The sequence below is a fragment of the Salmo salar genome, chromosome 20 (assembly GCF_965601325.2).
Source record: "Salmo salar chromosome 20, fSalSal1, whole genome shotgun sequence".
Lineage (NCBI taxonomy): Eukaryota > Metazoa > Chordata > Actinopteri > Salmoniformes > Salmonidae > Salmo > Salmo salar.
In genome coordinates this window covers 13,185,938-13,201,553 of record NC_138310.1, presented here as the reverse complement: position 1 = coordinate 13,201,553, position 15,616 = coordinate 13,185,938, and the positions used below count along the sequence as shown (strand labels likewise).

The 15,616-nt window shown below is 41.2% G+C and overlaps 1 protein-coding gene across 4 annotated transcripts in view; it reads right to left on the bottom strand.

Moving 5' to 3' along the window:
- LOC106580123 (rap guanine nucleotide exchange factor 1) overlaps positions 1 to 15,616 on the bottom strand; it is a 53,571-nt gene that overhangs the window by 29,383 nt on the left and 8,572 nt on the right. For all 4 annotated transcript variants that reach the window (XM_014160818.3, XM_014160819.3, XM_014160821.3 and 1 more), the window contains exons 2-3: positions 407 to 552; positions 15 to 193 (exon numbers count right to left, since the gene is read on the bottom strand). In XM_014160818.3, coding sequence (XP_014016293.3) covers positions 15 to 193; positions 407 to 552 — 325 coding nt within the window. The remainder of the gene's footprint in view (positions 1 to 14; positions 194 to 406; positions 553 to 15,616) is intronic.

Here is a 15,616-nt window from a genome sequence, read left to right as displayed (position 1 = left end):
TGGGCCAGACTCACCTGTGCTGGATCCTTGGTTCCACTTGAACTAAAGGCAGGATGGCCTCCAGGACCTTACTGGCAGACCCTGGTAACATCTCCAGCACCTTCTTGTCCACCACCATCTTGTCAATGATGGTCTTGAAGTAACGCAAGGCACTGACCACGTCTTTCTCATGCTCCTCTAACCGACTCAGACCCTGCAAAAGGAAGCCAACGCGAGAGCAATCGTGAACATGGTGGTGCATCTTGGTTATGTGATTATTGCACAATGTGAGGCTATATCACTCTGCAGTCACAGTCTCATTCTCTGGTTTCTTGTAGGATATAAATGAACAACTAATTGCATTTATGATAGGGACAGAGCAAAAGCTTGAGGCCTATGTAGAGGGAGAAACAGACATTTAACAAACCTTGTTAGCAGGTTTCTCCGCAGTCTTGATGCTATGTTCTAAAGGTGGCTTACTGACTTTCTTTGAGGGCGTCCTTTTGATTTTGGGAGAGTGGAACTTGTCCATAAGCTTCATGGTGAAGGAAGACAAATGGGAGCGTTGGGAGTCTGAGGAGGAGAGGGAAAGCGAGAGGTGGAATTAAGAGAATAACCTAACTTCCATTATCTACAGAGAGTGTGAATTGAGAGAACCCTTGTTAGAAATTCACTTTCGGATACATCACACATACGGAAGTTTCAACTAAATGTTACATGATTTCAGACTTAAGCACAACCTCTCACAATTGCTCAGATATAAGAAATAAGCTAGTAAAAATGTGTTGTCAGAGTGAGATAATAGAAAACTCATGAACACTAATTAGTCTAAACCGCATTATACGAATGAGAGCATTGTAGATCGGTCTTCATTTCAAAAACCATGTATTGTTCTTCAACTGAATGAAAAATGGTTACCCACAAAACCTGAAATGAATTTTAGGTTGAATTGACCGTTTTTCCAAGTTAACTGCATCAAAAGGCCCAAATGAACTCCTTTAGCAACTCGTACAGACACAGGCGCTGGGACACTAGGCAGGTTTCCATTGACCCAGGTTTATTCAACAAAAGCAATATTGCAACAACATTGCGACATGGGTAATGCAAACAGCAACTTCAGGAGAAATGTTATCTGTTCAACAGGGGTGCATTTTTCTTTTGTCGAACTTTCTATATTATTATTATTTCTATTTCAGATCATTCAAAGCAGCCACTCTTTGCCTTGATGACAGCGTTGCACACTCTTGGCATTCTCTCAACCAGCTTCACCTGGAATGCTTTTCCAAAAGTCTTGGAGTTCCCACATATGCTGAGCCCTTGTTGGCTGCTTTTCCTTCACTCTGCGGTCCAACTCATCCCAAACCATCTCATTTGAGTTGAGGTCTGGTGATTGTGGCGGCCAGTTCATCTGATGCAGCACTCCATCACTCTCCTTCTTGGTCAAATAACCCATACACAGCCTGGAGTTGTGTTGGGTCATTGCCCTGTTTAAAAACAAAATTATAGTCTCACTAAGCGCAAACAAGATGGGATGGCGTATGGCTGCAGAATGATGTGGTAGTCATGCTGGTTAAGTGTGCATTGAATTCTAAATAAAATACTGACAGTGTCACTAGCAAAGCACCCCCATACCTCCTCCTCCATGCTTCACGGTGGGAACCACACATGCAGAGATGTTTGAGAGAATTCCAAGAGCGTGCAAAGCTGGCTACTTTGAAGAATTTAAAATAAAATGTATTTTGATTTGTTTAACACTTTTTGGGTTACTACATGATTCCATAGGTGTTATTTAATAGCTTTGATGTCTTCACTATTATTCTATAATGTAGAAAATAGTAAAATAAAGAACAACCCTTGAATGAGTAGGTGTCCAAACTTTTGACTGGCACTGTAAGTATTGCTCCGTTCACCTTTGCCTCGATCCTGACTAGTCTCCCAGTCCCTGCACCCATAACCACAGCATGATGCTACCACCACCATGCTTCACCGTAGGGATGGTGACAGGTTTCCTCCAGATGTGACGCTTGGCATTCAGGCCAAAGAGTTCAATCTTGGTTTCATCAGACCAGAGAATCTTGTTTCTCATGGTCTGAGAGTCCTTCAGGTGCCTTTTGGCAAACTCCAAGCCGGCTGGCATGTGCCTTTTACTGAGGAGTGGCTTACATCTGGCCACTGTACCATAAAAGGTGGAGTGCTGCAGAGATGTTGTCCTTCTGGAAAGTTCTCCCATCTCCACAGAGGAACTCTAGAGCTCTGTCAGAGTGACCATTGGGTTCTTGGTCACCTCCCTGACCAAGGCCCTTCTCCCCGGATTGTTCAGTTTGGCCAGGCGACCAGCTCTTGGTTGTTCCAAACTTCTTCCATTTAAGAATGATGGAACCACTGTGTTCTTGGAGACCTTCAATGCTGCAGCAGCAATGTTTTGGTACCCTACCCCAGATCTGTGCCTCGACACAATCCTGTCTCGGAGCTCTACGGACAATTCCTTCGAACTCACAGCTTGGTATTTTCTCTGACATGCACTGTCAACTGTGGGACCTTATATAGACAAGTGCGTGCCTTTCCATATCATGTCCAGTCAATAGAATTTACCACAGGTGGACTCCAATCAAGTTATAGAAAGATAAAGGATGATCAATGGAAACAGGATGCACCTGAGCTCAATTTCGAGTCTCATAGCAAAGGATCTGAATACTTATTTAAATAAGGTATTTCAGTTTTTTTTGTTAATTTCTAAAAACCTGTCTTTGCTTTGTCATTATGGGGTATTGTTTTTAGATTTGACTTGAATTTTTTTTTTAACATATTCTTTGAAGAAGAATGTAATCTAACAAAATTTAGAAAAAGTCAAGAATCTGAAATAAAATAAAAACATTCATTTACATTTTAGTTATTTAGCAGATGCTCTTATCCACAGCGACTTACAGTAGTGAATGCATACATGTATTATTTTTTTTTCTTCTCCGTACTGGTCCCCCGTGGGAATCGAACCCACAACCCTGGCGTTGCAAACACCATGCTCTACCAACTGAGCCACACGGGACCATTCAACACATTAATATTTCAAAACCTTTTTGATTTAGCTTATTTTTAGACATTGACTGTAACAATATACTCTTCAAACATGTCACATTTACAGAATAGGCTCTCTGGTAGCTTTGATAATATTTCCCTTTAGAACCAGACTATTTAAACAGAAGTAAAATCTTGTTTGACTACAGACTAAATTGAACAGGGGGACTTAAGTTTCAAGTTAACGTCACATGCACACGTACAGTGAAATGCCTTTCTTGCAAGCTCTAACCAACAATGCAGTAATCAATAACCATGTAATACTAAAAACAACAAGGTAGAACAAAAACACACGAGATATAAAAAGCAGAATACGATAACGTAAGTAAACATACTATATACAGGGTCAGTTCCAGTACCATATCTACAATGTACAGGGATACTGGATCGATATAGGTAGATATGCATAGGGGTAAGGTAACTAGGCATCAGGATATATGATAAACAGAGTAGCAGAAGCACATATGATGATTGTATGCGAGTGTGTGTGTATATAGAGTTAGTATAAAATGTACGTGAATATTATGCGTGTGTGATCAAATGGCGGAGTGAGTGTATGTGTGTTGAAGTATCAGTGTGCATAGTGTGTAGGGCCCTGTGAGTATAGACAGAAATATGAATAAAATACAAAGGTCAACTCTGATAGTCTGTGCAGCCATTTAGTTAGCTATTTAGTTAGCTATTTAGCAGTCTTACGGCATGGGGATAGAAGCTGTTCAGACTTGATGCGCCAGTAACAGCTTAACGTGCGGAAGCAGAGAGAACAGTCTACGGCTTGGGTGGTTGGAGTCTAACTATTTTCCGGGCCTTCATTTAACACCGCCTGACATAGAGGTCCTGGATGGCAGGGAGCTCGGCCTCAGTGATGTACTGGGATGTCCGCACCACCCTCTGTAGTGCCATTCGATAAAGGGTGGTGCTATTGCAATACCAAGCAGTGATGCAGCCAGTCAAGATGCTCTCAACGGTACAGCTGATGCGCCTTCACGACTGTATCCGGGTGTGTGGAACATTTGAAGTTCTTAGTGATTTGAATTTCTTGCAAGCTCTAACCCCAATAATGCAGTAATCAATAACAATGTAATACTAAAAATAACAAGGTAGAACAAAAACACACGAGATATAAACAGAAGAACAAAGCCAAGGAACTTGAAGCTCTCGACCCGCTCCACTGCAGCCCCATCAAAGTGGATTGGGGTGTGCTCGCCCCCCCCCACCCGTTTCCTGTAGTCCAAAATCAGTTCCTTGGTCTTAGTTACGTTGAGGTTGTTGTTCCAGCCCCACACTGCCAGGTCACTGACCTCCGCCCTGTAGGCTGTCTCATTGTCACAGGTGATCAGGCCAATCACCATTGTGTCGTCAGCAAACTTGATGATGGTGTTGGGGTCGTGCATGGCCACGCAGTCGTTGGTGAACAGGGAGTACAGGAGGTGACTAAGCACACACCCCTGTGGGGCCCCCGTGTTGAGGGTCAGCGTGGCGGAGGTGATGTTGCCTACCCTCACCACCTGGGGTTGGCCCGTCAGGAAGTCCAGGATCCAGTTGCAGAGGGAGGTGTTCAGTCCCAGGGTCCAAAGCTTGGTGATGAGCTTGGAGAGGACAATGGTGTTGATTGCTGAGCTGTCTGTAGTCAATGAACAACATACTCACATAGATATTCCCCTTATCTAGGTAGGTGAGGGCAGTGTGGAATGCAATTGAGATGGTGTCATCTATGGTTCTGTTGGGGGGAATGCAAATTGAAGTGTCTGGGATGATAGAGTTGCTGTCTGCCATAACCAGCCTCTCAAAGCACTTCATGATTACAGATGTGAATGCTACAGGGCGGTAGTCATTGGAGCATGAAGCCTTAGAATTATTGGGAACAGGAATGACGGTGGCCATCTTAAACCATGTGGGGATTACAGACTGGGACAAGGAGAGGTTGACTGTCACTGGGTGTGTTGTCTCCGGCTAATTTCATAGACACTTGTCACGTAGCAATATAAAAACTAGGCATATGCATTTTATGATTCCCTTTCCCTGTGCAGTGCTTCCCAATGTGCGGTGGTTTCCACTAAAGCTCTATTAGTTCCACCTCAGTGCAGACCTGAGGGCAGATCGTGTGGAGAGCTGCACACCACACACCGCTACAGTCTGCCCCTGGAGACGCCCATGGCAACAGCTTGTCTGCTCAATACAGTCTTGCCTGAGCAGCAGTGGCCTTACATACACCGGAGTCCGGACACGTGTCCAATGGTAGCCAGGCATCATGCGTTAAGGACGACACATAGTGAACCTTGCAAATGGACACTGGGACACCAAAACAAATCAATGAAATACATTGGTGTCATGATTTCTGAATCTAGCACTGCATTCAGTGATAAAGAGTATTCATCCTCAGTATTCAGGACACAAGAGTGGGTGTGAATAAAGGCTACTCCCAGTCCCACTAAAATAATTTTACTAGTGCTGAGTGATTTCAGTTTTTAAATAACTAATTGACCACATCGGTTCAATTAGTATATTTGAATTCCATTTAGTTCGGCGGATTTTCTGTCCGTCAACATGCTGTTTGTGCCATTTCTCTAGAGAGATCTCTTCTGGGACATGTTGTCCAACTCATAATAGTTAAGTGCAGAAAACGTGATAATTAACTACAATAACCAGAATCCATTGTGCCTACAGCTGCCTGTTCTCATTGGTTCTTGCCGGGCAAGCCTGTAGGGCCGGTAGACACGGAGAGGAAGGGCAATAGACATGAAAAGGTATTTTTATTTAACTAGGCAAGTCCATTAAGAACAATCTTATTTACAAAGATGGCCTACCAAGGGGCAAAAAGGACAAAGCACACATCATGACAAGAGCGACACCACAACACTATATAAAGAGACACCTAAGACAACACAACACGGCAGCAACACAACATGGTAGAGAACGGTTTCTTAGGTACCTGACAATACATATAATTGATCGATGGTTGTTATTTAGCAGTCTTAAAAAGGTATGCCTTATCTACTTTGAAGAACAGCTAGGCTAGCCTACTAGCCTGAAGGATGACTCTTTGGGGAGCACAGAGATAGATGGCTGGCTGGCTTCTGCTGCCCGAGCAGAGTCGATTGGTCTAAATTTTAAAACATGTATTTTTCCATATATAGACACAGATGTGTTTTAATAAAATCAACTATGTACATTGAGCTTGTCTGATGCTTGAAGCGCACTGTTTGATGAAATAAGACACAAATGACTCAAGAGGGAGCCAGAGATCAAGATAACCAGAAGACAAAAACCTTAACCTGATCCGACCATCCTCCTCCCACTCTTGCTGGCTTTGCAGATTCTGCCATTACTCTCCTGAAGTTGCCGGTAATAGGCTACGTGAGGAGTCAGCAACCTTTCTCATGTGGAATGCTATATTATCTTACCATTTCTACCAATCTGCGTGCCAGTTATGGTTGTCATATGCACATTTTCATGGAACAGTTTCAATTAATTTATAATATTGTCTTCGTATCTCAAAATCATTGTCATGTGGTTAATCAAAATTCGATCCAAATCTAAATGAAAATGATACAAACATAAGAAGTAACTTCTACTGCCATTGTCAACTAGGGCCTAAGTAAAACGCCAACAAGAAGCCAGCAAATAAAAACATTTCAGCCTGCAGGTAGAAAATATCCTGATAAAAAAGGGATATCGAAAGGGAGAGAACTGGAAAGATTTTTCAAATACATGGAGAAACTATGGTCATGCTAAAAAGGATGTAAAAACATACTTTGTTTGCTTGCCGTTTCAGGTGAAGAAACGACTACTTTGAGAAGCTCCACAGCTCATTAGTGGTGGTGCGTTTAAGCCCATCAGAAGTGGACACATTTAGATGCCTACATTTGCACGCAGGCCAGTTGGCCTATAGGCCTACTTCTACAGTGCATTCGGAAAGTATTCAGACCTTGACTTTTTCCACATTTTGTTACGTTAAAGCCTTATTTTAAATTGGTTAAATACATTTTTAAAAAATCAGCAATCTACACACAATACCCCATAATGACAAAGTGAAAACAGGTTAAGAAATGTTTAAAAATAAAAACAGAAATACCTTATTTGCATAGGTATTCAGACCCTTTGCTCCCAGGGACTCGGAGACTAGCCAGGATCGAGGAAACGATTAACAGAGCAAAGTACAGAAAGATCCTTGATGAAAACCTGCTCCATAGTGCTCAGGACCTCAGACTGGGGCGAAGGTTCACCTTCCAACAGGACAACGATCCTAAGCACACAGCCAACAATGCAGGAGTGGCTTCAGTCTCTCAATGTACTTGAGTGGCCCAGCCAGAGCCCGGACTTGAACCCGAGCTAACATCTCTGGAGAGACAAAATAAACTGAAAGATTATGCTATGCAATTCCATAGTCCACAACAAAAAAGCACACCCCTAGCTTCAATAGCTGGTGTTGCCCCCTTTGGCTGAAATAACTTAATGTAGCCTTTCTTGTAACTGTCTACCAGTCTCTTATATCAACTGGGAGGACTTTTTCCCCCACTCTTCTTTACAGTACGGCTTCAACGGTGTCATGTCAGAGGGATTTCTTGCATGTACGGCCCACTTCAATTCCCCCCACAGCATTGACAGGATTGAGATCTTGGCTTTGACTCTGCCATTCCATTACCCTCCATTTCTTCTTTTCGAGCCATTCTGTTGTGGCTTTGCTTGTGTGTTTTGGATCATTGTCCTGCTGCAAGATCCATGTTCTGTTCAGCTTCAGCTTTTTGACAGATGGCCTTACATTCTCCTCAAGAATTCTCTGGTACAATATGGAATTCATGGTTGACTAAATGATTGCAAGTTGGTCAGGCCCTCAGGCAGCAAAGCAGCCCCAAACCATAATGCCACCGCCTCCATGCTTTACGGTTGGTATGATGTTTTCTGTTCAAAGGTAGTGTTTCATTCTCGCCAAAATGGCATCTAGCATTGCGGCCAAACAACTCCACCTTTGACTCATCTTCCCAGAGCACATTGTTCCAGTAGTTTTGTTTTTTTAGCCAGGTGTTGTCTGGCAAACGTCAGTCTTCTCTTGATATTCTTTTCTGAGAGCAGAGGCTTCCCGACTTACCATGTAGGCCAAGCTTGTGCAGTCTCTTTCTGACAGTGACTCATGCACTTCGATATTGATTGTGGTAAGAGAGGCCTGTAGATCTCTTGATGTTACCCTGGGGTTCTTAGAGACTTCTACGTAGGGTTTACAAAGGGTCAGAAACTTCCGGTAATTTTCCAGAACTTTTCCGGAAATTTTCAAAGAGAAGTTAAGCCTTGGAATTTGGGGAATTTGGCTTAAATTCATCAATAAAAGTTTGAACCTTTTTTGTGGGATACACATAAGGCAATTCTGTGGCAACTATCCCCAATTCAATGGAATTACAACACTTAACTATTTATCTGTACATTAAATTGTATTTGGGTTTTGTTTACTAATTTACTAGAAAATGCCACGGGCACTATCTGATGTGTGGAGACATTTCATTGCAGCTAATGTAGAAGGAAAAGCTGTGTATATTTGCAAATACCGTGCCAAATCATATGTGAAGAATGCAAAAAAGATGCAGAATCATCTGGCCAAGTGCATAAAGTTTACTCAGAACAAGCAACCTCTGACAAAAGTCCCTCTACTCCTATTCGAGGTGAAAATGATGAATCAGACACCTTATCGATAGCAACAGCTCATGGTCCTCCTGGAATCAGAAGTTTGTGACTCAATAGAGGCACGTAGTCAGAGAAATGCTGATGAATTTCTTGCTCGAGCTGTGTATGCAACTGGTTCACCTCTGATGCTCACAGGCAATGTGTAATGGAAGAGATTTCTGAATGTTCTTCGCCCAGCATACACCCCTCCAACCAGACATGCTTTATCTACTTGTTTGCTGGATGCAGAGTTCAACAGAGTTCAAGTGAAGGTCAAGCAAATCATAGAGAAAGCTGACTGTATTGCAATAATCTCTGATGGATGGTTGAATGTTCGTGGGCAAGGAATAATTAACTACATCATCTCCGCCCCTCAACCAGTATTCTACAAGAGCACAGACACAAGGGACAACAGACACACCAGTCTCTACATTGCAGATGAGCTGAAGGCAGTGATCAATGACCTTGGACCACAGAAGGTATTTGCACTGGTGACAGTGCTGCGAACATGAAGGCTGCTTGGTCTAAAGTGGAGGAATCCTACCCTCACATCACACCCATTTTCTGTGCTGCTCATGCATTGAATCTGCTCCTCAAAGACATCATGGCACTGAAAACAATGGATACACTATACAAGAGAGCCAAGGAAATGGTCAGGTATGTACATGGTCATCAAGTTGTAGATGCAATCTACCTCACCAAGCAAAGTGAGAAGAATAAGAGCACCACATTGAAGCTGCCCAGCAACACCCGGTGGGGTGGTGTTGTCATCATGTTTGACAGTCTCCTGGAGGGAAAGGAGTCTCTCCAAGAAATGGCCATATCACAGTCTGCCGATATAGACAGCCCCATATATACACACACACATTATATATATTTATATATATAAATAATATAAATATATATATATAATGTGTGTGTGTATATATGGGGCTGTCTATATCGGCAGACTGTGATATGGCCATTTCTTGGAGAGACTCCTTCCCATATATATATATATATGGGAAGGAGTCTCTCCAAGAAATGGCCATATCACAGTCTGCCGATATAGACAGCCCCATATATATATATATATATATATATACACACACATACATATACACACACACACACACATAGTATTAATATAAATGTGCATATATTCCTGTTAATTCCCACAGAAAGTTTCCACCTCTGAATATTCCCCAAAATGTGCAACCCTACTTCTATGAGCATCTTTCGGTCAGCTCTTGGGCTGAATTTGGTGGGACGACCTGTCCTAGGTAGATTGCCAGTGGTCTGGAATTTTCTGCATTTGTAGATGATCCATCGAACAGCGGAACGATGTACTTCGAATTTCTTGGAAATGGATTTGTAACCCCTCCCAGACTCACAGGCATCAATAATCTTTCTTCTGAGGGCCTCGGGTAGGTATTTCAATCTTTGCATGATGTGTTACCACACACCCATATGGTTAAGACCAAACCATACCAAGTTTCTCATCTTTATGGAAGGCTGGACCCTCCCAAGGCACTAACGATTTCCTAATCATTTGATCAGGTGATGGTAAAAGGTAGGGGTGAACAAATGTTTTCTGCATAAGGAAATAGCATTTTTGTTTATTTGAATTGCATAACATTTTCAAATATATTTTTCTGGTGTGTGATTTGTTAAATTGGGTTACCTTTATCAATGAATGTTTGGAATTTAGCTCAGATATACATGAAGGGGTCTGAATACCTTCCGAATACACTGTGTGTGTAAGCAGCATTGACAGGAGCGCTCCAAACAAAAGGCAATGACTAAATTTACAAAACTCGTAAATGGAATGAAATAAATCAAAACTTGTTTCTCTCAAGTGTAGCATTGGTTGTGCACTTTGCAAACAACATGTCCACTCCGAAGAACGGTAAAAGACAGGAATAATATATTGAATGCATTAACAAAAATGACCATAACCAAAGCAACAAACATTGTAGATTAGAAATTATGGGTATTAACAATAAATGTACTACTGGTGATATATGTAATTAGGAACTGATAGACATTAACGATCAACTGCAAACAATTCACACAATGAAGTTATAAAACAATGAATGTGCACAAATTGGCGGGAGAGAATGCATTCTGGAGAGAGAAGTGCATTGTGCATTTTAGCCATAATCCCTTTCTTCTTGGACTGTGCAATACTTACAGCCTTCGCAAAGGATTAGTCTCAGCCTCTGCAATGGATAGTTCACTGAGATGGGCACGAATAAGACAGGTGTCTCCTGTACCATAAACTGTTTTATAATATATATACACACACACACACACACACACACACACACACACACACTACCAGTCAAAAGTTTGGACATACCTACTCATCCAAGGGTTTTTCTTGAACTATTTTCTACATTGTAGAATAATAGTGAAGACATCAAAACTATGAAATAACACCTAAGGAATCATGTAGTAACCAAAAAAAGTGCAAAACAAATATTTTAGATTCTTCAAAGTAGCCACCCTTTGCCTGGACAGCTTTGCACACTCTTGCCATTCTCTCAACCAGCTTCACCTGGAATGTTTTTTCAACAGTCTTGGAGTTCCCACATATGCTGAGCACTTGTTGGCTGCTTTTCCTTCACTCTGCGGTCCAACTCATCCCAAACCATCTCAATTGGGTTGAGGTCAGGTGATTGTGGAGACCAGGTCATCTGACGCAGCAATCAATCACTCTCCTTCTTGGTGAAATAGCCCTTACACAGCCTGGAGGTGTGTTGGGTCAATGTCCTGTTGAAAAACAAATGATAGTCCCACTAAGCCCAAACCAGATGGGATGGCGTATCCCTGCAGAATGCTGTGGTAGCCATGCTGGTTAAGTGTGCCTTCAATTCTAAATAAAATCACAGATAGTGTCACCAACAAAGCACCCCCCCAAACCATCAGACCTCCACGCTTCACGGTGGGAACCACACATGCAGAGGTCATCCATTCACCTACTCTACGACTCAAAGACACGCCGGTTTGAAACAAAAATCACACATTTGGACTCAGACCAAAGGGCAGATTTCCACCGGTCTAATTATCCATTGCTTGTGTTTCTTGGCCAAAGCAAGTCTTCTTCTTTTTGGTGTCCTTTAGTAGTGGTTTCTTTGCAGCAATTCAACCATGATGGCCTGATTCTCGCAGTCTCCTCTGAACAGTTGATGTTGAGATGTGTCTGTTACTTGAACTCTGTGAAGCATTTATTTGGGCTGCAATCTGAGGTGCAGTTAACTGTAATGAACTTATCCTCTGCAGCAGAGGTAACTCTGGGTCTTCCTTTCCTCTAGTGGTCCTCATGAGAGCCAGTTTCATCATAGCGCTTGATGGTTTTGCGACTGCACTTAAAGAAACGTTCAAAGTTGTTAACATTTAGCAGATTGACTGACCTTCATGTCTTCAAGTAATGATGGACTGTCATTTCTCTTTGATTATTTGAGCTTATTTGCCATAAAATGGACTTGGTCTTTTGGGCTATCTTCTATATAGCACTCCTACCTTGTCACAACACAACTGATTGGCTCAAACGCATTAAGGAGGAAAGAATTCCACAAATTAACTTTTAACAAGGCATACCTGTTAATTGAAAATGCATTCCAGGTGACTACCTCATAAAGCTGGTTTAGAGAATGCCAGGAGTGTGCAAAGCTGTAATTAAGGCAAAGGTTGGCTACTTTAAAGAATCTAAAATATTTGAACACCTTTTTGGTTACTACATGATTACATATGTGTTATTTCATATGTTGATGTCTTTACTATTATTCCACAATGTAGAAAATTGTAAACATAAAGAAAAACCCTGGAATGAGTAGGTGTCCAAACTTTTCACTGGTACTGTGTGTGTGTGGCTAAATATTTGATTTAGGTAATATGAATAAACGATGGTTAGAGCCTAATAAGTGATAGTAAAGGACAGTCACTACAATCAAATGTTTCATTCTGTGTTGTTACCGCATTGAACCTACATAATGCATTTATATAATTTTTGAAAATATAAACCAACCTGAAACCGAACCAACCTCAAAAAGCACAAAATCACTCAGCACTAAAGTGTACACTATTATTTCAGTCAAGACTTTCAAACAATATATCTTCAAAAAAAAAGGCTTATACACCTAGCCTAAACATTGACTTGCTCAGTGAATTAAGCGGTGTAGACAGGTTGAAGAAAAACAAAAAAGCCTTAGTTTGGAGCTCGTATCTAGGCTACTGCCAGCATTGCTGACGGCACGGCACACCCAGTGATCAAATAATACAGAGAGGCCATTACAAAGAGTTGTAAGAAACATTTCAATAGACCAAGTCAATAAACAGCAAGCAAGGCACAAAAACAATGGCGAACGTGCATAAAGATGGCACAATCCAGATATGACGTCATTGCTTTAACACTGTATACACCGTTTTTATACTTTGGCGCACGATATGGTTCAATGTGCCAATAAAATCAGTACAATCTACTTTTTAGGTTTTTCACATTTCTGGTGTCTTGAAGCTAAAATTGGGAGTGTATACTTTGCTAATGACCATACAAGAAAATAGTTATGGAGAGCAATGTACAACACGGTGAACTTACCAAAACAAGGAATTTAGCACCGCCGCTATTGAGCAGTGCTCAAGTTGAGTAAAATGTATAGTCTACATCGATCATGTGCGACAGAATGAATCCACCTAGGCCTAGACATTGAACAATAAATGAGTCTGTGTGTGTGTGCGTGTGTGTTCTGACTGCTCTCCTTGCCAGAAGCTGGCTGTTGACGTTGAATAGGATGTTAACAGCTGGCTACTGTGGATGACAGGCTATTTCCCACTGTTCTGCAAGCTATGAAGGGTCACTTTGCTCTCAGGTCAACATGCACACCGACTATTAAACCAAAAGATAAACTAAATGGCTGAGGGATCGGTCTCCAACATTGTGTGAGGGCTGAACCATTTCCCTTCCTGTAATAGATACATTCAGACAACAGCCTAAATAGCCTGTTTTAGAAAGTCATGGTTCTCCTCACTACTTCCTATTCCATTTCAAAACTAATTGAACTGAAACACAGTGCTACTGGGAGTTAACTATTTTGACAATAAGGCATGATTGCTATGCATCCATTTGCAACAGCCAGTCCAGCTAGCTTGAGAAGAAAAGTAACATAAGCAAGAGGGTACAGTAAACTCGCCTGTTTACTTGGTCTCTGTGTGAGGGTGGAAATCACTTCACCGAGAGGGAGGCTCTCCACAATGGTTGTAAACAAAGGAGAGGCCAGAACAGCTATGACTGAGGCAGTGTTCTCACCATGTTAGTAGGTCTCAGCCTCTCCACATTTAAATAAACCCCGAAACAACCATAGAAGTAGGTCACGCATAAAAACGTATCTGGTCTCTCAACCAAGAGAAACTGCAGAGAACTAGTGGGAGGACTACTGAAGATGAAGGTTCATTTTAAAGATGCCGCCACAACAAAAAGACAGCCTCTGTAGCCCTCTCCCCGTGGGAGGAAGTGTCTGCCTAAAATACACCTACTGCTAGTATTAAGCAACATCACTTCAAGAGAGAGCACACAATGAAATGTAGGGCCTCAGACTGTGTTCAACTGATCTGTCAGCTCTGGTAAGATTTTGTCTGTAAAACATAAACATACTTAAAGTAACTGAGTGAAAACCTCACATACGCTGTGAACTCACACCCAAATAATGTTGTTGACTTCCTATACTCGTATTTGTGGCCAAAGCATAAATTGGGTGGGGGAAACACTTTAAAAAAAAAAACACTTCAGACGTGTATCTCAAACAGACGGTTTTAAAAAATGCTTGCCATTTCCTCATGGAGTATGATATGAGCTGGCCAATCAGCATTCTACTCGCATGCATATTTTTAATGACCGGTATACACTCACACCATTCTGTTGTTGTGTATGCCCAACACCATTACAAAACAGAAAACCTGCTTTTTAACATACTTAATTGCCATTTTTTGGAAGGAAAACTATTTAACTCATAAGTAATTATAGGTCATATTTAATAGAAATCTGGAAACAATGAACCGTTACTTTAAAATAAAACACAGTAAAGTATAGGGCTGGGCAATATGGCCAAAATATCATTACGATATTTTTTGAATTTGACAGTCTGACATTATTTTATGTTTATTAATAATAAAAGTTCTAAATTTGCTTTATGAGTAGTGCATAACCCTAGGTTGGCAACACACATTCTAAGTGATTTCAAAAAGTCTTTCTCCATTCTGATCATTTTATACTGTTCAATTAAAACTTCAACCCCCCCAAAAAGTATACATTTTCATTCATTTCTGCCTTTCCTGCACTCATTTGAGATCATTTCCACACTACCACGTATGGCTGCACGATATGGGCAAAAAGAAATGTAGGCCTTATTTGAATACAGCATTTGACATGACAATTAAAGAAATGCCAGGGAGGAGTTATTTTCAAACAAAGTGTTGGTCAGTGTTTCCTGGGGACCCTATAATCCTTGAATAGATGAAATGTTCTCTTCGTTACTTCATGTACCTAACCTATTCATGCTTTGCCTATTCCTCTTTGATTTAGAAGATACTGTTGCACAAACAACATGATCATTTAGGCCTATACCATCACTGGTATCTGGCTGTATAGCTAGCTACGTTTGCTTATTAGCTAGCTAGCCAGCTAATTAGCATTAGCGGATAACATGAACTAGCGATTAGTATTAATGCGAACATGATTTAAAAGACAAACTAGATGTTTGCAGATGTAAGAAACAAACTATATTTCAGAGCGTCATAGACTATGATATAGTAGAATAGAATACAGAATATACATATGAGATCAGTAATGCTAAATTTGTAAACATTATTAAAGTGACTAGTGTTCAATTTATTAAAGCGGCCAGTGATTTCAAGTCTATGTACAGTTGAAGTC